Source organism: Malus sylvestris, chromosome 11, assembly GCF_916048215.2.
Source record: "Malus sylvestris chromosome 11, drMalSylv7.2, whole genome shotgun sequence".
In the NCBI taxonomy this organism is placed as follows: Eukaryota; Viridiplantae; Streptophyta; class Magnoliopsida; order Rosales; family Rosaceae; genus Malus; species Malus sylvestris.
Genome location: NC_062270.1, coordinates 29,964,067 through 29,989,579, shown reverse-complemented (window position 1 = coordinate 29,989,579; position 25,513 = coordinate 29,964,067). Strand labels below are relative to the sequence as shown.

Here is a 25,513-nt window from a genome sequence, read left to right as displayed (position 1 = left end):
GAAACCTGATCAAAAGCAGCAGACAAAATCTCGAGGCCAAGGTTAGCGAGTAACAGGATCCACTCTGAGGAAGTAGCCTGCAGAAGACGTTACACCAACTTCAATTAAGTTCTTATTTTTTATGAGAAAGCAGAGAAGCTTTTGCTAGATAAAAATCAGCTGACAGAATCTCTAGACTAATACCCTTATCTCGTGGCGTTGCTCGTCAACCTCATTATTTACATCTTGGGAACCAATGCCAAGTGTAACAAAACCACTGGGATTGTTCGTAGATACCCTGCAATTATGAGTTGTAATCAACCAAATTACTTCAAAGTTCATTTGAAATTATAAATGATAAACCAATACGAGCAGAAAAAGTTGTTCTAAGAGCTAAGACAAGGAAAGTTGGTCAAAGGACTGTTGTGCTAGGATAACACCAAATCCGTTGGAACCAACTCAAGCTAACCCACAGGAAATTTTTCAAATGAAATGCAAGAACAAAATATTAAAGACACCAAGATTTTAACGAGGTTCCTCAATAGTCAGTGAAACTGGAGTACGTTCTCGGAGCAGTAGGAGCTCACCCAATAATCCACTATCAACCAAATGGGAGTTTATAAAGTGTTAGCAAGCTCACAACCCAAAACCCCAATACAATCAATAACTCTCACACACCAAAGAAACAAATAGAGAAAGAAATATAGTGATTAATTTCTTCTCTATATAAAGCTCAAAGCTATTACAAAAATAACACTTTGATGGAGTGAGAACTAACCAATGAAATGAGCAACAACTCCTTCTCTGAAACGGAGCTACAGCAGTACTTTCTTTCTCTCCCTTTTCTTCTCTGCTGCTCTCTGTTTTTCTGCTCACTTAAACAAAAGGGCAGCAGCTGCCTTCATTCATAACCTAGCCTTCTCGTGGCTTTTCACATGAGCCAAAGAAAAAACAAAAGGACTTTAGACAAGGTTCCATGTTTTCCTCCCCAAAACATGGAAGGGACATAATCAAGTTGTCTTTTTTTCTTTTTGATTTGTTTAATCAAAAGTTGGCCACTTGGCCACTAATTCAACAAGGACAAATTACAATGGTGCTCTCAACATCTGAACCACTTTCGGATGCCATGGCTACGTAGAGTGAGGCAACACCCTCACATGCTTGTATGAAGCCGCCTTGCCAGAAAGGGCATTTCATTTCGACATCCACAGTGACCACATGACGGCACCTGTAGCAGTAGTACCTAGTTGGAATTGCTTCCTCCGTTCTATTTACCTCGTTCATCTCCCAACTACCTTTTGCTGCACAACCGTATATGGACTAGAATCATAAAAAATAACTGTAACATAACGAAAAATACGGCCAACCAACAGGCAACGGCCTTGCGTTGTTTAGAGTGACCGCACGCACCTTCCATAAATTGATATGCAGCTTTAAAAATCAAGGCTGCGATCCGCAACTTCAGAAAGCCCTGGAAGTTGAAATAGAATACGAAAAATGAGTTGGTAACCATGCATATAGAAATTTGGCATAGGGGGAGGGGAAGGAAGGAGGACCTGAGCAGCAAGCTTGTGATTGGCAGTGTCAGTGGGCGTCACTACTCCTCGAACGACGACGCCAACACTAACACCATCACCAACATTGCTTTGTCCTTCTCCATCACTAAGGTCTCCTTCTTCTTCCGCTGTTGATGCTGTCAATTATGGCCTTACAGTTTACAAAATTCTTTGGCATGTATTTATATGAGCGAGAAATGCACGAGAGCCCATGGCCTGTGAAAATAAGGAGAGAGTTGATGACATGTAAAAAGAGAAAAGTGCAATCTGAGAAGAAATTCGCGGAATTAGAATGGAGAAATGCACTTAGTACTACGATGTAGTGATATTTCTCTTTACTTGTAAGTGAAATGTCTTAAATTTGATTCTCGCTAAAGGTAAATTTGAACCCATTATTACTTATCCATCTTGAGCCTCAGCCCACCTCCTACCCTTAATGTAGATAATATCGTTTATTAAAAATTAAAAAAAAAACAAACAAACAAAAAAACAAAAACAATTAAGTCCAATCTAGGTCCCACCCTCAATCATATAAAAACCATTAATTTTAGAATAATGCTAGGACAAACTTTCAACTAAATTATGTAAACTAAATAATGTGATTGTTAATGATTAAATTATTAATTTTTTGTTGTTGAAGAAAGTACGATATTCATTGAACATTGAAGAAACGTACAAATTAGGGATAGGGTGTATCTATCTCCTATTAATAATATATTATTTGATTGATAAATTTGATTTAAAATTTTGACCTCTTTAACATCATTCTTAATTTTATATATTATTTTTCAAAAGTTAGTAATCTTCGCCTTCTGGCAGCATAGTAGGTTGGGTATAGTCCAACGTTAGAAATGAATTTATTTTGGGCATCAACAAAATTCAAAGTCATCAGCATGGAAGAAAATGCCGATAATATCGGCGAAATATCACCGATTTATCGGTTTTTCGGGGGATGGATATTTTAAGTGGTATCTGAATGGTTTTTGTCCAAATATTGCGATATTATCGATAATATCGCGAAATTTTTTTGAGTTTGGTGCAATCGGACTCCGAGCCGAACGCCGGAGATGGTGTGCCTATTCCCGAGCCGATTTCGTCCCAAAAACCTTGCAAAAACACGATTTTTAACATCAATTTCACATATAAACTTCAGATTTCACGCGTGCAAGAGGTAATAAACGATTCAACATATGTGATGTCGGTTTAGGGTTTAGGGTTTCAATGGAATCTCACCTGAAAGTTTGTTTTCTTCGAGTCGAAGATGAACCAGATGACTGAGCCAACTCCTTGCTCAGCGGCGCACCGCCACAGACGACTGAGCCAACTCCGACTTCGCCAGAGCCACGATCAACGGCGGCGACACCCAGATATCGAGAGGGATTCGAGATTGTCGGACTGAGGAGCAGAAGGCCGTGGTGTGTGTGTAGGGGAAGGGAGAAGAGAGATCGAGAGATCTGTGTGTGTGTGTGTGTGCGCGCGTGGGAGAAGGGAGAAGAGAGATCGGAGAAGGGAGAAGAGAGATCGGACAATGGAGAAGAGAGATCGAGAGATCTGTGTGTGTGTGTGTGTTTGGGAGAAGAGAGATCGGAGATCTCTGTGTGTATGTGTGTGTTTGGGAGAAGGGAGAAGAGAGATCGGAGATCTCTGCGTGTGTGTGTATGTGTGTTTGGGAGAAGGGAGAAGAGGGATCGAGAAGGATCGAGAGAGAATCAGAGTGAGGTCGTGTCTGCGTGTGATGTTTGTGTGCGTGCGTGTGTGGTTGCGTGCGTTGTGTCATTTGTGTGTGTGTGTGTGTGGGTTCCTCCTGTCAGGAGGACACATGACTCACTCAGTATTCCCGACAAGTTCACAATTATTTAGACAATTTCATATCACTTTTACAATTATAATTTGTATTCTTTTCAGACCATGGATGGTGGTTTCATTCAAAACCGTGTGCCGATATTGTTTTAAAAGGTGGAGTATCAGAGCCATTGTGATATTCTTTCAAAGCTGCCATTGTGATAAAATTTCAAGAGGTGGAGTATCAAAGGAGCCTTTTCGATTATTTTATTTCCCTTACCCCTTTCAAAGTCATTCCAGATCCAGAGCTTGAACACAAAGGGTTCCATATTTAAAGTAAGTTTACAAACTTATATTTATATTCTTATAATTTATACAACAACAAAAAAATTTGTGTGAACTCGTATGTTAATTTTTTTAAGTAATTAATACTTGCATGTTAGTTTTTGTAAGTAATTAAGTAATGTTAACAATTACATGTTAATTTTTTTTAAGTAATTAATACTTGCATGTTAGTTTTTGTAAGTAATTAAGTAATGTTAACAATTACATGTTAATTTTTTTAAGTAATTAATACTTGCATGTTAGTTTTTGTAAGTAATTAAGTAATGTTAACAATTACATGTTAATTTTTTTTAAGTAATTAATACTTGCATGTTAGTTTTTGTTAGTAATTAAGTAATGTTAACAATTACATGTTAATGTTTTTTTAAGTAATTAATACTTGCATGTTGGTTTTTGTAAGTAATTAAGTAATGTTAACAATTACATGTTAATTTTTTAAGTAATTAATACTTGCATGTTAGTTTTTGTAAGTAATTAAGTAATGTTAACAATTACATGTTAATTTTTTTAAGTAATTAATACTTGCATGTTAGTTTTTGTAAGTAATTAAGTAATGTTAACAATTACATGTTAATTTTTTTTAAGTAATTAAGTAATGTTGTATAATTATTCCCTAGGATAATTTTAATATGTTTAATGTTATTTATTATTTTATTTCCCTTACCATTTTCAAAGTCATTCCAGATCCATTCCAAAACGTGAACACAAAGGGTTCCATATTTAAGGTAAGTTTACAAACTTATATTTATATTATTGTAATTTATACAACAACAAATAAATTTGTGTGGACTCGTATGTTAATTTTTTTAAGTAATTAATACTTGCATGTTAATTTTTGTAAGTAGTTAAGTAATGTTAACAATTACATGTTAATTTTTTTAAGTAATTAAGTAATGTTGTATAATTATTCCCTAGGATAATTTTAATATGTTTAATGTTATTTATTATTTTATTAATATTAGGTTTTATTATCAAATAGGATTATTATTCATTAATATTAGGTTTTTTTATTATCAAATTGGATTATTATTCATTAAATTAGATTATTATCAAATTGGATTATTATTCATTAAATTGGATTATTCATTAAATTGGGTTATTATCAAATTGGACTATTCATTAAAGCCCACTCAATGTAGTCTCCAAACTTGAGTTTGTTGAACTTAGACCTTAGGCCCAAATCTCAAACATAACCACACTTGGGTTGGGTTGGATTGAACCAAAAGGTCCAAAACTTAGGCAAAAAAAAAAAAAAAAAAAAAACAGATGGGTATTCTCAAACTTCCTCCAAAATTGTCTCACTTGGTGTCTGGCTTTTTATTCATTAATATTAGGGTTTTTTTATTATCAAATTGGATTATTCATTAAATTGGATTATTATTAAAGTGGATTATTATTAAATTGGATTATTATCAAAAAGGAATATTATTCATCACTATGTTTTATATTAGGATTATTTTCATGAAACATAATTATCATCATTTATAGTAGGATTATTTATATTAGGATTATTATCAAAAAGGAATATTATTCATCATTTATATTAGGATTATTTTTTTATCAAATTGGATTATTATTCATTAATATTAGGTTTTATTATTCCATATTATTTTTTTAATTACTTAAATTTTTACAATCATTTTCTTTACTTCATATTTAATTATTCTGTAGAATAACTTTATTATTTAGGTTCTCTTATATAACCGTCATCACTACTATATTTTTTGGCCAAAAAATATTTGTCTAATTTTCATGAAAAATAAATGTAGGTACATTTACGATGTCCAGTGGAGCTACTAAACGTGATCCAGCTTGGGAACATGGATACCCAATAGACGGAAACAAACATGGCACAATTTGCAAATATTGTGGTCGGGTAATGAAGAGATAGTGGATTAGATTCAGCAAAAAATGTCCAACGATGCGATAATGTCCCCCCAGAAGTGAAGGCATTCATCAGCACATTATTAAAAAATAAAAAACAGCAGAAGGAAAAGATAACACAGGGAATGGAAAATATTCGAGCTGGGCTACGGGGAGAAGTCTATGGCCAAGAGCTTGACAGTGATGATGATGACGATGAGGACGAATGTGATGATGACATGGGACCTGAAGAACGACGCAGTTTGAAACAAGCATTACGTACCTCCAAACAGTCAGCATGGGAAAGAGAACACCTTCATAAAATTCCTAATAGAGCACAAGGTTCCGGGACAAGTGGTGGTGCACAAATGAGACGGGGAGGCAGTCTTAAAGAATCACAACCAACACCACCAATAGCCCCAAGTTTATATAAGTCATCCAAATCACGTCAAAAGAGTGTTTGGAGTTATTTCACTGGAGGAAATGTGAAGGAATGAATGGGGCGTCTAATTAGCAAGTTCTTTATCTATGAAAATGTCCCTGCTGTGAAGGCATCATCACATCATTTCAAAAATATGGTAGTGGGATGTCAACAGGCCAGTGTTGGAGTACAACCTCCCACTCCCTATGAGATAAGAAACAAATATTTGGATATGGAGTATAAAGACATTGGCGAGTATGTTAACAAGTTGAGGTCAAAGTGGGAAACTAATGGTTGCACAATCATGTGTGACGGATGGACCGGCCTGACCAGATTGTCTATCATCAACTTCATGGTATACTCCAAGGGAAAAACAATTTTTTTGAAGTCTGTTGATGCTTCAGACCATATAAAGAATTACAAGTATATTTACAAATTATTGAGGGATGTAATCATGGAGGTGGGAGAGCATAATGTTGTCCAAGTCGTGACCGACAACGGTTCTGCATTTGTCAAAACTGGAAAAAAGTTAATGAAGCATCATAATGTGTTTTGGACATCATGTGTAGCACATTGTATTGATCTCATGTTTGAGGCAATGGGGAAGAGAGAGAATGTTGCTACTGTGGTCAAAAGAGCTAGAACGATCACAAATTATATTTACAATCACGGTTGGTTGTTGGCAAAGATGCGTGAATTTTGCAAAGGAGAAATTATTCGTCCAGCTACCACTCGATTCGCCACCAACTATATTGCATTAGACAGCATACTCAAGAAGAAAGCAGGGTTGAAGCAACTATTCACTAGTGAGGATTGGGCCAACCACAATTTGAGCCGCTCAAATACAGGTCGTATGGTGGAAAGTATAGTGCTTGATCATGCTTTTTGGACTCAATCAGAACATGTGTGTCAAGTGTTTGAACCTCTTTACAAAGTTTTACGGATCGTTGACAAAAAAGTGTATCCTACTATGGGGGCAGTATATGAGTTGATGCGTGTAGTGAATGATGAATTTGAAAGAAAACATGGTGCAAGGTGGGTCATAAAGATAATTGAAGACCGATGGTATAAAACATTATACCACGATTTGCATGCAGCAGGTATAAATTATGTCATAATTTGCAATTCATTTCTTTAGTTGCATAAGTATTATTTCTCTTATTAGAGTATGTGTTTCTTTGAACAGCATATAATTTGAATCCCCGATACCAATACATACCCGGTGTTGGAGATGATGGTAACCTTATACGTGCTGTACATAATGTATACTCTAAATTAGACCCTGCATCACCAGCAGTTGGCCAATTTGGAAATGAGGTACACAATTACTTAAATTATAATAATTACTTTGTTGGATTAAACTAACACAATTTATTGTATTCAGCTAACATGGTTTAAAGATGCAAGAAGAACTTTTGGAGAACTAACATCAGTTGTTGCTCGAACAAATATGTCTCCTAGTGAGTATAAACATATTTCACTATAAGTTTATAATAGAATTTGTTGGAGTTATTAGGCTTATCAACATTATTTTTCATTGTAGCTAAATGGTGGATCATGTATGGGACCGATGCACCAACTGTGAGAAAGTTAGAAATAAAAGTATTATCACAAACAGCTTCATCATCTGCTTGTGAAAGAAATTGGAGCACATTTGCACTCATACACACAAAGCAAAGAAATAAGTTGGCTCATAGTAGCTTGGAAAAATTAGTTTATTGCTACTACAACATGAAGCTTCAAATTCGAGATAAGGAAGCAGAAATAGATCATGTCGACCGTGGTGACCCACTAGATGTGTTTGATATTGTTGGTGAAGATGATGATACGGAGGGTAACCAACTTTTTCAATGGATTAGACCTCTTCATTTAGATGATGATGAAGGCAACCCAGCTCCCATAGTTGCTGAAGAAGCACGTAATGAAGGGATAAATGTAGAAAGAGTATTAGAGGAGGAGGTGGGATATAGCAGCGCTGACTCTTTGGAAGAACTTTTGCGCCCAAGACCAAGAAACACTGGAATTTCACCTTCGTCCAATCCTACACAACCACAACATCGTGCTGATACTAATGATAGCTCTAGTACAAGATCAGGAGACTCACCTACCACCGGAGGTGGGAATGATGAAAGATATAGTGGAGCTGGAGGTAGTGGTGGTGGATATGGAAACTATTATGGACCACCACCTCCCGGATATATGAGCCCCTTCACTGGTGAGGCAAACTTCACGCATGCAACACAGGATGATGACCATGGCAGTAGGCGGGCAGGACCAGGAATTGGTGCCATAGGGAAGGACTATACTCGCAGAGAAAGAGGCAAGGGGATTTTGTCAAGTCAAGAAGATGACTCGTTATCTAGAACTTCAGACTCTGTTGGATTGGGAAGTAGTAACTATGGTTATACTCATAACCAACCATTTCCCTACCCTTCATATCCCATTCCTGTTGGGATGGAATTGAGCGACTCATGGAAACAATCCCAGACTCAATCTTCAAATGATTTTTCTTATGGACAACCTCAACCAATCTCGGATCCATATGGGTGGCATGTTAACAATTACATGCAAAACTATTTTGGGGATTTATCATTTGATAACTACTCTTCACAATACACTCATTCTACACATAGAGATGATGAAGATAGTGAAAAATTTGAACCTCATAGGAACTCTATGTGGTACTAAAGTGTAAAATATTGTACTAATTCATTATATATAAATGATTATGGTGTGTTTAGACTTCTTTCATTAATTACTACATATTTTCTACACTCACAATGTTTGTCAGATCGCTATATAATCAACTTGATAATGTTAAATCCATCATGCAATGCATTTCCTTCCAATTTTTTGTGATAAACTAATAGATAATTGACTAAATAAACATCCTGCAAAGTTTCAATAAAAATTTCCAAGTTTTTCTTACAATTTCCGTGGTTTCCATGTAATTTTTATCGATATCAATATTATCCCGATATTTCCATCGATATTTCCGTGTTTACGGACTACCGATATTTCCGATATTTTCTTCCTTGGTCATCAGTGACAAAAATGAAGCATGTGTCCCACGGTAGCAATGAATTCCGATTCTACACTTGTAACAGCCGTACCTAGTTGCAATTGCTTCCTCCGGTCAATTTATTAATCAATATTTAAATAATAATTCAATCATTAATAATCATATCGTATAATTTATAAAATTTACTTTAAAAAGTTTGTTTCTCTAACATTACTCTTATCTTATTCATCTTTCAACCAATAGTCAATAGCCTTGCGCTTTTTTAAGTAACCAGAGAGGATAGAGATTGAAGGGAGAGAGGGGGAGGAAGAGAGAATATTATTCAAACCATCTATTAACAACTCCATATTATGTAGTATTAGATATTATGTAATAATTTTATATTAATTAATTAGTAAAAGGCTAAGTTTTATTCATTCATGAGTTTGGCTTTATATTATAGAGACAATGTACTATGGATGAGTTCATAAGACGATGGTATGGAAGCAATGTTCTAAAGGAGGTTAGGGCAAAGAGACTTGTATTTCATAGTCATTTAGTCCCTAAATAAAGTTTCTAGCCGTTTTGGAAAGTTAATTGGACATTGACCATTCAAAAAGGTCAGTGCATATTGCATTAAGGTTCGCATGGTCTCATGCCACGCGTGTTGGACACGTGATGAGTGTACAAGTGCTTGTTTGTTGGACAAGTTCAATCAACACTCATTGTCCAAAAAGCTTAAGCATGTGGATGCTTACCACATGTTAAACGTTGCAAAGGTTGTAGTATGCAAATAGTTCTTAGACCTAAGACATCATAGCTATCGTATATTGAACCTTGATTTCACCTTAAAGCCCTCAATGAGATTGTAAGGCCCAATAAATATTCCTTGTGTTTTTCTCAATACACACAATGCATGTTGATCAGTTTTGTCCCTCAAAGAAAAGAGAAAAAAACCAAGCCAAAACAATTTAGTGTCGGTCATTCTATATTAATCCAAGCGCGAAATATTGCTAGGATATTTAAATCAATTACTTCATCATTTGTTGTTAGATTTATCAGTGTGGATGACGCTCAACACTTGAGAAACTTCGCATGATCAATCATGAAGAGGAAGATTGCAAACATAGGGATAATTCAAGCATGCATCATGCACATTCAAGTAAGTTAATCTCTTCTATTTCTTTATTTGTTGTTTTATCAATTACAACCAATCAGATATACAATTGGGATAACTTGTATGTTGTTTATAATTTATGTTGCGTATTTAATTATTCGAATCAAATTAATCCGAATAATATGTCCGAAAATGGTGCTTTTGCAAAATGTAAGTGAATATTGTATTTCATTAAGGTTTTAGTTTGGAAGTTGATATTACATGTACCCCTATTTTTTTGCAAATCATGTGAGTAGGGGCATCCGTCCCCAGTGAGGCTATGCTGGCTCCATCCCTATCCTCAGTCCCACGTTTTCTTTCTCTCCCTCTCCTTCTTATTTAAAAACAAAAACAAAAACAAAAAATGTTTACATACATAAAGCGTGTAGGTATATGCTAGTTTTTAATAATAATTGTCTTTCAATGATATTAAAGGGGATCCATATTAGACATTCAATTGTAGATGGCATTTACCATAGTACTATGCGAACCAGACAAAGCAAGTTAATCAGCAAGAGCATTAACGACCTATCCCAAAATCAATAATAGAGAGATCACGACGGAAATTCATTAACTCACCACGAAGTTGAAGCACACGATTATGCGATGAAGAAGCACATCGTCCCTGGGGCGTCTTCCAAACATCAGCAGCAGAAACTTTGTTCACGATAACAGACAACACATTGGGAGTGAGGGAACTGGCCAGCCACGACATGACCAGTTAGTGGTGTTGAACATACGTTGGCGCTACAAGTAGCAAACATCGTTGGTGGGGGTACATTCATTATGGGGAGGTGAACCGTTGACATCAACATTTCCGGAGGTGGAACACGACCCAGTTCGAAGTAGACCTACTAGAAAGTATGAAGGGACACTTTGATAATCATATTATACACTGGACGGATCAGTGACATCATATTTTTGACACAAGTTTTAACACAAGTTATAGGCCATTAGATTTGTAGTCTTAATAGTTGAGATGTAATCTAATTAATTCTATTAATTTTCTTTATTAAATCCAAATTATTTAAACAAATTATTAAAGGAAACATTCCTCCCCTCTATTTCCTCATCACGTTTTCTCTCTCTCTCTCTCTCTCTCTCTCTCTCTCTCTCTCTCTCTGCAGTGCAAACATTCATCAATTTCTTTCTTCCTAGATTAGAATATGACTTATGTTGTTCTCTTTTGAAAAAGTAAAAAAAAAAAGACATGAATATGATTGTAAACAGAAGATTAATAACTAAAATTCCAGTTAATTTGAAAAGGAAAATAAACTCGAGATGAACTTTAAAAGAAAGAAAAGAGAAGAAACTTCACGTTCTGCATAAACCGCGAGGAATGAAATTTATATGGAATGGAATTCTTGTTTTGTGTTCAAAAAATTCCAAGGGATAAGAGATTCAAAAACATTTTATGGAGACGAAATTTAAAAACAAAACCAAAAACATGGAAAAGAGCATGGCCCTCAGAGGATGAATGGAGAAGAAACAGAAAGGGAAATATTTGTGTAGATTAGGTATAGGATGAATGATGAAGAAGGAGAATAGAGAAGAAAGAGTCAAAGAAGAAAGAGAGAAAATTAATGAAAAACAATTAATGAGATGGAGAGGAGAATTTATCATTTATAGCGAAAATTTAGCTCTTCAATTCATAAATGTCAATTTTTATAAAAACTTTCAAATCTACCCAAAACCTTACATTAATATACCAAAATACCCGCCTACTAAAAAACCACACACCAAAGAGAGGTGTATTTTCTGTTCGTTTTATTTTTTATTCTTTTTCAATTTAGGGTTCCATATTATAATTCGAAAATATAGAAAGAAATATGGCATCTGTTCTGATGGAATTGAGCCCATTTCAAATTCAATTCATAATTGACAAACTTACAACCAAGACCATGAAGAAAATTACACAAAAATACAATTTATGTATGTTTTTGTGTAAGTTTCAATTGGTATTTTGCAGAAATTTTCATGGAAATCGCCATTATACGTAGGGCTAGGTTGGGTTTGAAACGGTTCGGTTTGGTTCAATTTTTTTCGGTTTTGGTTTTTTTTGGTTCAGAGGTCGCACTTGGTGCGATGGAAAGTGCCTTCGCCCATGAGCGGTAGGTCTTGGGTTCGAGACTTGGGAGCAGCCTCTCCATAAATGGGGGTAAGGCTAGCCGACATTCACCTCTCCCAGACCCTACGTAAAGCGGGAGCCTTGTACACTGGGTACGACCTTTTGGTTTTTTTTGGTTCGGTTTCAGTCTGGTTCAATTTTTTCCATGAATTTTTTTTTTAATCTGGAACAAATTTGCAACAATTGATTGAGGATGCTGAAGATGCAGAAACTTCTGCATAAAATGAATACGAACTGGGACGATCGGCCATGGATCTGACATTATTGGGTGTTGGTGCGTCTTTCTTGTTGTGGATCTAAGACCTCTCGCAGAGAAAAAAACACATGCACCTGTTAATTCTTTGATTTTTCCATGAAAATAAACCCAATAGAACTAAATAGCAGCCAGCTAGGGAGATTTTTACCTTGGGGGTTTGTTTTTAGTCCCAAACATCTCGTCACTCGTCAGACATGGCAACACCTATGCATCTGCTGCCAAATTGGAAGATTATAATATGCAAAATCCCAACAAAATAATTAAAAGAAAACCCCATTTTACGTGGACATTAGCTGTGCACATAATAATTTATAAATACAAATCCAATATTTGTTGGTTTCATGGAATTTACAAAACCAATTATTAACCAGGGTTGTATTTTCAAAGGTTTCTGAAAAAACTGTGGGAAACAAATTAGGAGTTGCTGATACATATATGAACAAATGAGAAATCATTGATTAATCATATAGTCTATTAATTCAGTAAATCACAATATAAAATTATAAATCATATTTGTTTCGATTCGAAAAATTACCTGTGAGAGATCGGAAAACCCGGATTAGAATCTTCCAATTTGGAGGGGGTTCCGATTTGAAAGGAGCGAGGGAAAATCATGGTTTGGTAGAAGGGAAAATCATGGTTTGGAAGAAGAGGAGGAGGACAGGAGAAGACTGGAGACTGGAGACTGGAAATAGAGTGATTTGGAGGAAGAGAGGAAGGAGAGAGGGAGAGAGAGAGAGACTGAGGAAGCAAAGGCAGAGAGGAAGCAGCGGAGGGGAGAAAGAGAGAGTGAGTGTTTGAGATCTGAAATGGAAAATGGGATGGGAGTGAGACGGCTAAGGTTTGTAAAGTTAATAAATTTTGTAAAGCATTAAATTTAAGAAACCTATAAATAACTTACTGGTGCAATTATAACAATTTAAAGCCTACAGTCAAGTTAGCTTGTAGCAATTAACCCCAACTTGCAGGGAAGGGGTTCAAACCCTGATGCCAACATGTTTTTAGTATTTATATATGATTTTGTTTTCGGTTTGGTTTGGTCCGGTTTGGTTTCAGGACCTCAAAAATCGAAACCGAACCAACCAAATTCGATTCGGTTCGGTTTGGTAGTTTGGGTTCGGTTTTTTTCGGCTTCGGTTCGGTTTGGTTTTTGGTTTTTTTCGGTTTTCGGTTTTTTGAACCCACCCCTAATTACACGTTCTCATGGCATTCTGCATATTTGTTGGATCCCCGAAATTAGATTAGCTATTTAATTAAGAGATGGAAATTGAGCATGAAAGGCATGCCCAGTCCAGCAATTATAACGCATTTGGATTCTTTTGATTTAATGGTCGTTTCCATGGCTCCCATCTGTTCTAATAATATAATTTGAACTCTATATTTGTGGTAGAGTTCTTCAAATTTTATACTTAGGGTAGATAAGTAGAATGCATTTCCATGTTCGCAATGGTGCAGCTGGCGTACTTTCATGGTGTCTTCCTTATTCAACCATGGTTGTAACTAATATACATGTGTGTCCAGTTGACCACTCCCAAAATCTCATCAACAATGACACAAGATTTGAAAGTATTTTTATGTAATTAGGTGTAGATTTTAAGGGCAATTAGGTCTATTCAAGTGGAGTTTTGGCTATATTTGAAATATTTTATAATTTGTATGTTAAATTTTGTCTATATACGATAAATTCTTGATGGAGAGAGAATATAAAATCTAATTAAAAGGCTTTTGATAGTATTACGGTCTAGTGATAACCCTCTTTCAAGTGAAATATCTTAGGTTCAATTCTTGCCAAAGATGAATTTGAACCATATTGTTGATAGCTCATTGCGAGGATAAGCCCACCCTCTTTCTTTTTGTTCAAAAAAAAAAAACTTCAGAATTTCATTCCTAATTTATAATTTGTTGCTGTACAAAACCAGAGGTCTTGGAACAACGTAAATCCGACCGTGAATCTGCAAGAAATGTAAATAACACAATATGTATCATGGTTCACCCCAAGGTTTGGGCTACATCCACACTATTATTGTATTTCTGAGGGAGAGAGAGAGAGCTTGAGGGGGTGAGGAGCCTTAGGAATTGGCCTCTTTCAATTGCGAGGGTAAGGGGTCCTTTTATAGAATAAGAACTCCTCACTTATTACATATTTGTCCATTCCTTTATTACATAATTACATTTAAGTCCCCCGAGTATTTATACGAGATCTAAATACTAGGCCCTAAATATGGTATAAACAGTAGTCCCCCAAGTCTTCAGTCACGAGAGCCTTTTGGCTGGAGACTTGAAATTTAGTCCATGTGTAGGCCAAAGTAACTAGATATTGTCTTGAATTGATGCTCGATATGAGGCGGTGCTCAATCTTAAATGATGCTTAACTAGAAGTAGTACACGCTGCGAGGCTCAGAGCTTATGTTGCCTTGGTTGGCTCGGCTTGTGGTGTTTGAAGGTGAGGGAGTCCCTTTTATAGAATAAGGGCTCACTCCTCAATACATAAGTGATGGGTTAAGTCCCTTAAGTATTTTTCATGAGTGCTCTCTAATGAAAGTGAGGGAGTCCCTTTTCTAGAATAAGGGTTCGCTCCTTAGTACATAGATAATGGGCTAAGTCCCCCAAGTGTTTTCATGAAGCCTAGTTAAGGCCCAATATATGATACATAATGTAGTCCCCTAAGTCTTCGGTCAATAGAGTCTGTTGGCTGGAGACTTCAAATTGAATCCATGTATGGGCTGAAGTGAAGGTTATTCGGATGTGGTATTTGTATACCCTGCACTGAAGCTTTGTAGGTGAAGCTTTGTAAGTGAAGTTTTGAAGCTAGAGCTCTGTAAATGAAGCTTTCGAAGCTAGAGTTTTTGTAAATGAAGTTTTTGAAGTTGATTGACATGAATGATGCTCATGAATATTTATGTTGATTGACATGAGTGATGCTCATGGATGTTGTCATGAGTGATGCTCATGAATGTTAACATGAGTGATGCTCATGAATATTGACATGAATGATGGTCATGAATGTTTATATATGATTGTCATGAGTGATGCTCATGAATGTTTATGTATGAATGATATGAGTAATGCTCATGTAAAATTTGGAGTACTAGGCGTACTTTTGATCACCTGGTTGGTGGCATGAAAGAGAGTACGGGTTGTACATTTCATCACCTGGTTGGTGGCATGAATGGCTAGTTGCCAAATGATATTAGAGTACGGGTTGTACATTTCATCACCTAGTTGGTGGTAATTGCGGTGGGTTGCCGAATAATTTTGGAGTACTGGGCGTACTTTTGATCACCTGGTTGGTGCTAATAGCGCCAGGTTGCAGAATAATTTTGGAGTACTAGGCGTACTTTTCGTTGTTTTTGCTTTCTCTTTTGCTTTCTGGTGGGGTGTTTATTCCTTACTTTTGCTTTCTCTTTTGCTTTCTGCTTTTCTTTCTGCTTTTCTTTGTGCTTTCTGCTTTGGATATGTCGCTTGATGACATGATTAAGGGCAACTGGGGTAATCGTGACAGAAATAGAAAACATCGTGGTAGGGGCTCTCGAGGCCTCGGTGGAGCACGTGGCTCATTTAATGCTGAAGGGATGACCTGGTTGCTTTGCTTTTGCTTTTGCTCCTGTCACTAATCTCACTGCAAACATTATTGAAATCGTGCACTCCTTGATCGAGAATGACTTCCCTTTCTGTTGGTGACTGAAGAAAAAGTGAAGGGTATAGTGTTTCCCTCATTCTCTTGACAAGAAGCATATTTGCAATGCCGAAACAGCATCCTCATATACCAAAGATTTTGACCTGCAAATTCCCGAAACAACACAAAGAAGCACCAACAACCTCTCATCACAATAACCCCTCGTAAACTCCGTCATTTCACCTCCGCAACCCGAACCACCACCCTCAACCTTCGCCTTTCTCTCTCCACCCATTCTTTTAATTCCACATGCTTCCATTTCTCTGCCACAAAATCGACCTCCTTCAACGGCTACGCGACCACCGAAGAGTACAAAAATGGCGCCGAAGAAGCCGATGTCCAGCTGTCAGAGAAGCTCCGGCAACTCTTCGCGTTTCTCCGCTCGATATTTACGGAAGAGACTTGGTGAAGCTTCTTCGATGAGGCGGAGATTAGAATCTTCGCGAAGATGGCGACTGTTGCGCGCGCTCTCACTCGAATGTGGGGCTTGGTTGCTCGTGACCGTTGGGTCATTTTTGCCGCTTTCTCTGTCCTAATTGTCGCTACGCTTTCAGAGATATCCATACCGCATTACTTGACGGCGTTAATCTTCACTGAAAAAGCGGCGAAGTCGCGGTGTTCCGTCAAAATCTGCGGGATTTGGAGAGTTCCTCGTTTGAAACGACCACCTCCATCATCATGTCCCGACTGCCTTCCTTCTTGTAAAAATCGATTGGTTGAGGCTTCTCTGAGTACATGCCGTGGGTGTGGAAATTAAAAATATGAGTTTGCCATTTTTGTTACTTTTTGCAGTCGGTGAGTTTTAGGATTCTCTTCAGCCTAGAGATAGAAAGAGCTCTCTAGAGAGAGAAGGCAGAGAGAAGCTAGAGAGAGAAAGAAAAAGAGAGAAAGATCTAGATCTTTTCTGTTTCTGGGTTTTTGTGATTTTGCATATTCACGGTGGAAGTGAAAAAATGAAAGAGAACCGACACAACTTTTCATATCGTTTCCCACAGACCGCGCCAAATGTTGCTGTACAAAATCGGAGGTTTTGGAACAACGTAAATCCGATCGTGAATCTGCAAGAAATGTAAATAACACAAGATGTATTGTGGTTTACCCCAAGGTTTGGGCTACGTCCACACTGATATTGTATTTCTGAGAGGAAGAGAGAAAAAGCTTGAGGGGGTAAGGAGCCTTAGGAATTGGCCTCCCTCAATTGTGAGGGTGATGGGTCCTTTTATAGAATAAGGACTCCTCACTTATTACATATTTGCCTCACTCCCCTCCCGAGCCTTTCACTCCTATGATCAGCCCTTGGGCCTTCGTCCATAAGAGTTTCCTTCCAACCAGGTGATGAAATGTACAACCCGTACTCTAATATCATTTGGCAACTAGCCATTCATGCCACCAATCAGGTGATGAAATGTACAACCCGTACTCTAATATCATTTAGCAACTAGCCATTCATGCCTCATGGAAAATACTTAGGGGACTTAGCCCATTATTTATGTATTGAGGAGTGAGCCCTTATTCTATAAAAGAGACTCCCTCACCATCATTAGAGAGCATCAACTCTAGCCCATCATTTATATACTGAGGAGCGAGCCCTTATTCTATTAAAAGGACTCCCTCACCACCATTAGAGAGCAACGCTGCTAGCTGAGCAACCGTCTCGCCGCGAGCATTAGTCCTAACCCATCACTTATGTATTGAGGAGCAAGCCTTTATTCTATAAAAAGGACTCCCTCACCACCATTAGAGAGCATCGCCGTCTACTGAGCAACCGCCTCACCGCGAGCATCAACTTTAACCCATCATTTATATATTGAGGAGCGAGCCCTTATTCTATAAAAGGGACTCCCTCACCTTCAACGCCACAAGCCGAGCCAACTAAGGCAACATAAGCTACAAGCCGAGCAACCTCGCAATATGTGATAGTTGAGCATCATTTCGGATTGGACACCGCCTCATATCGAGTATCAATCCTAGATGACATCTAGTTATTTCGGCCTACACTTGGACTGAATTTCAAGTCTCCAGCCAAAAGACTCTCTTGACTGAAGACTTGGGGGACTACTGTTTATACCATATTTAGGGCCTCGTATTTAGATCTTGTACAAATACTCGGGGGACTTAAATGTAATTATGTGATAAAAGAAGGAGCAAAAATGTAATAAGTGAGGAATTCTTATTCTATAAAAGGACCCCTCACCTTCACAATTAGGGATGGCCAATTCCTAGGCCCTCTCACGCCCTTTCAAAGCTCTCACTCTCAGAGCTCTCTCTTATTCGACAATAAAAAAAATTAGGGAAAAACAAATGGAAAAGAAACATGAGACGTCTCTAACTCCGATTGAAGCAAATGGAGGAAAGTCAAGTTTCTATGTTCCTCAAACTAGAGGAATCGCCATCCTCCTAAAACGACGCCCACCATTGTAGCGGCTTTTCAACGCTGGTTTCGTCATACCCTCCCTGATTTCTCCATTGGCGACACGACTTGGCTCTCTGATTTCTCCTCTAGAAACAGCGTCAATCCAACTTCTGTGCTATCAATTTGGCTCTTTCAAATTTCAATTTTCTTCTTGTTTCTTTGATTATTGTCCGGGTTAAAAATCTGAGAAAGAGCCCTTCACATTCCTCTAACAAAATATAAACACAAATATAATTACAACGGAAAGGAAGGCATAGTATCATAAAGTGAAATATAAACACAAATATAATTACTCAACTTCATAAGGAAAAGCAGGGAAAGTTCCATTTCAATAACGTTGCTGGACTCGATCTTTAGTTTTCGGATACAAAAACAATGTTACAATAACATCAACGAGGAGGAGGCCAGGGAGGAAATTAAAATGTGAAACCCAACACAAAGATGTCACCTCTAACATTATTATCTAAGTTGCTGTGAAGAAGCTGTATATTAGGAGGTTACAATGCCGCAATGCACCCAGTTTCAATCTTGGCATCCAATGGCAGATCTGCTATCTGAAATATTGAACGTGCTGGGGCCGGAGATGGCAAATCTGCAACACAAAACCATATAACGTAAGTCAAGTTAAATGAACAAGTAAATGGTTGTCACCACAGTGTTGCACATAACATATTGAATCAAAAGTCATGGACCAGCTGAACAAAATAAAGGATTGTGTGTTCAAGGAAGGAGTAGAGTTAAAGGAAAATGACATCCCCTTCAGGAAGAGAACAAGATCCAACCACTCATCACGCTTCAAGCAATTTGTACTAAAAATTAAGCAGAGCCAAATCTGTTTCTACAAACTTTAACAGGTAATTTGAGCGTCAAATTGTGCTAAATGAGATTAGCTCAAATAAACCGAACATTGAAGAGCTAAAGTCAGCTCCATTCTCTCTACCTGGAAGTCCTATCAATACCTCGATACCCTTATGTCTCACAGTTTTGGACAGATAGAAACCAAACAGTGTAATTAAGAATTCAATCTCAAATGTCAAATTTATCTCCAATAAAACTCACATTTAGCATAGATTTCATTGATTTTCTTGAAGTCATTCCAATCAGCCAACCTGTATGGACATAAGAGACAATTAATTTCCTCTCCAACACTAAAGTCTCCAATCAAGATTGTGCAAAGATTTAGAAAAAAAAAAAAAAAAAACCAACCGTACAGAATAGTTGTTTCAACCACAGAGGAATAGCTGGCCCCGCTTGCTTTCAGTATTTCCCCCATATTTTTCAGAACCTGCAATAGTTTCATTAGCCCAAATCTTTCAAAAGTAGTCACACAGCAATGCTATCAACTATACACTTTTGCAAAGACGACAACTCTAAAAACCAACAATTATGTTAACAAATTCAACTTCTCCTTGATGAAGATTTGCAAGATTACTCTACTTTATGATATAGTGTCGGAGATTACTAATTGGCGAATTGGATTAGATACCTTAAAGAGATATAATTTAAGTTCTATAGTAAACATCTAATTGCAGTAACACTAACCCCTATTTAGTAATCTCTTGAACACTTGGATTGGTGTCATCATCACTTTTGCAAAGATACGAAACAGGATTCTCGATAATTTAAGATCCTGCAACGGCCAAAATCTCAAACAGTACCGATTTCAAACGACTGTCACTTACTTCTAACTCATAGCAAAGGTTATCAGTTTCGAAGGTTATAGCTTTTGACAACAAACCAGTTAAAAATCAAGGACATTTCACCAACCAAATGCGTAAAAATAAAATCACAAAATCGATTAACATATGAACATCTCAAATCCAAATAAACCACACAAGTATGAAGTATAGTCAACACATGAGAGCATCAACAGTACCTGCTCTGTCTGATCTACAACATTATCCGACACAAACTTCCCTGTCTGCATTTAAACAACATAAGTTCATATCACCCACTTCATACCAACATTAATGGATTTAAGTGGCAAAACAAAAACAAAAATCCAAGACACAAACCTCTGGAATCAGACCAAGACAACCCGACACATGGACAAAGTTGTCGACTTTGATTGCCTGAGAATACGGTCCCAATGCAGCCGGAGCCTTGTCTGTGTGAACAGCTTCCTTAATTCCTAAAATCCAACCATACAAAAAACTGCCAGTGTTAAATTCACACGCAAAGTACAGACCTTTATCCAGAATTGATCAAAAGGGATTCCTATTATGCAACCAAACAGAGGAACCGGATTTCTAATCCAAGTAACCAACCAGAGGTAAATGATCCAATTAAATTAAAATAAACGAGAGAGATTAAAAAGTTGGAATTTACGAGCGTCGGTGGAAATGGCTGAGCAAGCGAAGCGAGAGGAGGGCTTCGATGAAGCCAAAGATCGCCAGAAAGTGGAGCCAGCTACCGAGGCAAAGCCCGCGACGGCGGCTAACGGAGCACGGGTGCGCAATGCGCCCATGTCGACCGCCGGAATGTGAAAGCTCCTCGCCGCACACCAAACCATCTCTCTCTCTCTCTGGGAGTCTGCGTCTCTGTTGGACTTGTTGCCACTACTCGCAGTTTACATGTTTTGTTTTTTATGTTCAGAAACTCTATTTTCCCTTTTTTCTTGGACTTTACTTTAATTTTGCTATTGGGCTTCTATTTTCCCTTTTTTTAACCTAACAATATTATCTCTTGTTCAAAAAAATAAAAAAAATAAAAACCTAACAATATTATCTATATTAAGAGAGAGGGGTGTGGGCTAACAATAATATGGTTTAAATTCTCGTTTGGCGAGATTCGAACCTAAAACATCTCATGAAGAGGAATACAACTAGATAGTAGTACGAAATGGCTCTAACCATCGTATTATTAATCAATGAAAATGCACAATTTTTCTTTATAGGTGATATGATGAGGTTTAACTAATTTTAGTTTAATGTATTTAACTAATTGAGATTTAACTAAATCTCTACAATTCATCCGTGAAAGAAATATATGTGAGTGAATAAGATTTATCATTGGCACATGCATCTACGAATCAATTTGGGATTGTTGTGCTTTAAAAAAAATGTTTATGCTGAGCTTTAAAATACTTAGCTGTAAAATAAAACAGTTGAGGGGCTGCTAAGCTGTATTTTAAAAGTATTGTGAGTATGAAAAACAGTGTAAAAGCGTTTGGTAAATTTCATTGTAAAAGTGATATAATTGTATATAATGACAAAAATAGATACAATAGTAGGGGTGGTGGCAACAACAATGGTGTCGAAGGTAGTGGTGGTGATGGCAGCAACAATGGTGGTGGTGTGGTGTTGGTGCTAATAATAGGGTGTGGTGGTCAGGGTTTAGAGGTAACAGTGGTGGCAGTGGTAGTGGTGGCAATTACAGTGGTATTGCCGATGGCAATGATAGTGGTGGTGATGGCAACAGTAGTGTAATGCTAGTAGTTGCAGTCGTAAGTGATAGGGCTAACAATATTGGTGATGATGATGGCAATGACAACAACAATTGTAAGGGTATGGTGGTGGTGCCAATAATGGAATGTGGTAGTTGGGGTGTCACGCCCTGATCCCGACATACGTTCAGGATCGACACGACGTCACCAAGTATCCGTAAATCCAACATACCCTGCCTCCGGGATATGTGCAAAGCATAATTCAAGATTTGAATTGTGTAATAATTTCGTATACTTTATGGCTACATCTAACCTCCTTGTTAGACTGCTTACGTACCCTAAATAGAGATCAAGTCATTCGTAGTTCACCATTCACTACAGTTCGACATATATCATAGTCTGTTCAAGCTGAAAGGCATAACTTTCCTCAATGAATCATTAAAACTTGACAAGCATGAAATTACTAGACTCAGGGCTACATAAAAAACCCACATGACAATCAAGATTTCCAATTCATCTATCATATAAATCACTATGTTTCGCATAATACCGCAATTCATAGTATGCAACATCTCAAAGAACAATCAACGAAGCACAATGTTATTCTCTAGCCACATTGGTCAATGAGTCTAATCATAATAATAACAATCATATTCAACATCATTCCACAATCACTCCAATTAATCAGTCATAAGAATCAGAGATGTACTATATTAACATTTAACTACATTAATCAATCAGTAAGATCGCATTTCAATACAAGAAATTTAATAAAGGAATTCTACATAATTCCCTACATGGATTCTAAGTAATAATATGATAATTCTAATTTATAAACATAACGTCTACGGTGAGCAATTCCTACTGACTCAAATTTAGGATCGGACTAACTTTATGGAAATGAACAAGAGTAGGGATTCCGATCACTCAACAGAATCCAACCAAAATATGATCTCTTATCGAAATGTACCAAGTACAACTAATCCTCATCACCCCTAGTATGTGTATGGTCCCCCATCGCGGATATACCAAGCAGAACCATAGGCAGAATCTACACTTGCAGGCAATGATCACCCATCACAGATATACCAAGCATGATCACCCCTGAAATATGTATGGTCCCCTATCGTGAATATACCAAGCAGGACCATATCCTAACTTTAGGTGGTGATCACCCATCGTGGATATACCAAGCATGATCACTCCTAAAATGCGTATGGTCCCCCATCGCGGATATACCAAGCATGATTACTCCCAGAATGCCTATGGTTCCCCATTGCAGATAAACCATGTAGGACCATCCATGTACCACTGCTACACATCAACTATAAGCCAAACAACAATTATCATCTTGCCATGCACACAGGCATGACATCCTCACACGTATGCTTTCCAACACCATTCCATAATCACATCAATCAATAACACATACAATGGATCAAGTGCAGGGCTAGAGTGACACAGTTCGGCCGAAGCCTACATTTCTGAAGAATGAGATTTCGGACCACTCAACGAAATCCATCAACATCGAGTTCTAGACCACTCAACAGAACCAAAATACCAAATGGGATTCCAGACCACTCAAAGGAATCCAAAACTAGAATACGATTCCAGACCACTCAACGAAATGACCAAAATAATGGATGGTGGACAATCTTAGGGACCATTTCTATTGATTTTCAATCTCAGGGACCAAAGTGACGTGTTATGCAAATCTCAAGGACCATTTTGGCTAAAAAGTCGTTTTGAAGTAAAAGGCATATGTGCCTGTACTTTTCATCCCTTTGATTAAGTTTTTGTCCCACTAAATTTTACCTAGAAGTTTAACGAGACAACATTGAGCACATCTAGCACTTTAACAATGATTCTGAAGAATGTTCCACTCTTTTTCCCCTTGTTTAGGGTTTTGTACTATTGGGTTTTCCAAGCTAGGTTTTCAGTGAGGCAACTATATCATTGTACGGTGGACATACAAGGGGGAGTATTGAAAATGTATAACATGTTGAGTTAAAATCCTATTTATTGTAAGCCTATAAATAGGGAGGCCTTTAAGGGAAGAGATCCTCATTTTTTTTAATGGGGATTCGTTGTGAGGGTCACACCGCATTAAACTTCAAGATCTGAACCATTTATTTTTCAAGTTGCATCTCTTAGATCATCCTTGCAAAATATTAGCCAAATCGGAAATATTTGAGACATCTAATTGAGTTCAAAAAAATTGACGATCACTCTGTTCTATAAGAAAAGTGAAATTTCATTGTGATTATTAAATAGACAAATCGTTTCGGATTGAATTGAATTTTTGCAAGAATGATCAATGAATCGAGACTTACAAAATAAATGATTGTGATCGTTGAAGTTCGATGTAGAGTGAATCTCACAACTAATTCCCATTTTCTGAAAAAACTAAGGATCCCTTCTCCTAAAAGGCCTGCTATAGATTGATGCTTACAAGGACCGAAGACACAATTTTGAAGAACGTTTTTCTAATGTCTTTCTCTACTCTCTAATTCTCATTTCCCTCTACTATTTTCATTAGTTTTATAACAGGTATTACATTTTCCTCCAAAATCTCAGTTGGGCTATAACGAAACCGGATCCCCTCTGGACCCAAAGGAACTGAGCCCACTCATCAATGATCTGGGCCATTGAAATTTAATCCAACGGCTACAAACAACTGGCCTCTCTAAAAGTTATAAAAATTGTAGCCGTTAGATCAAATTTCAATAGCCCAGATCGTTTGATCATTGGGTTCAATTTCTTTGGGTCCGAAGGGAAACTGTTTCGGGTATTACCCAACCCAACCATGGTTGGTTGGATCCGTATCTACTGAACAAGCAACACAACTAATACTATATCGTGGTTGCAACAAAGAATCTCTCCTCACTTACTTTGGCTCTCTCAATGAACCAAAAAATTTAGGGGAAAAAACAAAAATGAAACATCAGCTGTCTCTAACTCCGATTGAAGTAAATAGAGGAAAGTCAAGCTTACTCTATGTTCCTCAAACTAGAGAAATCACCATCCTCCTAAAACGACACCATTGTAGGCAGGCTTTTCAACTCTGGTTTTGTCTTGCCCTCCCTGATTTCTCCATCCGCGACACAACTTGGCTTCCTGATTTCTCCCTCTATAAAAAGGCATCAATCTAACTTCTGTGCTATCAATTTGGCTCTATCAAATTTCAATTTTCTTGTTGTTTCTTTGATTATTGTCCTGGTTAAAAATCTTAGTTAAGAGCCCTGCACATTCCTATAACAAAACAAGACGAGTTAAAAATCTAAGGAAAATTAATGAAAATGGCTTGAAAACTTTGAGTTTTAATGATAAGTAGAAAATAAAGGGTAAAGTGAATAGTACATGATTGACTTTTAGTATAAAAATATGATTTTTCGTTAAAATAAACAGTACCGGAAGCTTTTTGTTAAAGTTCCTAATAATCTAAGAGAAGGGCATAAAGCACAAAGGAAAGGAGGGCATATTATCATAAAGTGAAATATAAACACAATTATAATTACTCAAGACTTCCGTAAGGAAAACCAGGGAAAGTTC

At 37.2% G+C, this 25,513-nt stretch overlaps 2 protein-coding genes across 6 annotated transcripts in view; both read right to left on the bottom strand.

Annotated features, from left to right (window-relative positions):
* Positions 1-21,157, bottom strand: part of LOC126590592 (reactive Intermediate Deaminase A, chloroplastic-like) — a 36,320-nt gene extending 15,163 nt beyond the window's left edge. The window contains exons 1-6 of one of the 5 annotated variants that reach the window (XR_007612095.1): positions 20,905-21,155; positions 20,592-20,707; positions 20,453-20,497; positions 19,783-19,861; positions 19,636-19,685; positions 19,073-19,168 (exon numbers count right to left, since the gene is read on the bottom strand). Coding sequence is in view for 4 of the 5 variants with exons in the window: in XM_050256057.1 (XP_050112014.1) it covers positions 19,074-19,168; positions 19,636-19,685; positions 19,788-19,861; positions 20,453-20,497; positions 20,592-20,707; positions 20,905-21,088 (564 nt within the window). In the remaining variant the exon portion in view is untranslated. Of the gene's footprint in view, positions 1-18,878; positions 19,169-19,635; positions 19,686-19,782; positions 19,862-20,118; positions 20,207-20,452; positions 20,498-20,591; positions 20,708-20,904 lie in introns of those variants that run through there. The other 4 variants (XM_050256059.1, XM_050256057.1, XM_050256060.1 and 1 more) reach the window with 4 other exon arrangements.
* Positions 354-1,928, bottom strand: LOC126590371 (uncharacterized). The gene is made up of 5 exons (XM_050255840.1): positions 1,925-1,928; positions 1,536-1,672; positions 1,390-1,450; positions 1,069-1,280; positions 354-407 (listed from the first exon to the last, which is right to left on the bottom strand). The coding sequence occupies exons 1-5, from the start codon at positions 1,926-1,928 to the stop codon at positions 366-368; spliced, it is 456 nt and encodes a 151-aa protein (XP_050111797.1). The 3' UTR covers positions 354-365.
* Positions 21,158-25,513: the final 4,356 nt, after the last annotated feature.

Coding starts and splice junctions, on each gene's coding strand:
- LOC126590371 (XM_050255840.1), bottom strand. Junction 1,281..1,389: donor TGCATATCAATTTATGGAAG/GTGCGTGCGGTC, acceptor ACGGTTGTGCAG/CAAAAGGTAGTTGGGAGATG. Junction 408..1,068: donor CAGATGTTGAGAGCACCATT/GTAATTTGTCCT, acceptor GTGTTATCCTAG/CACAACAGTCCTTTGACCAA.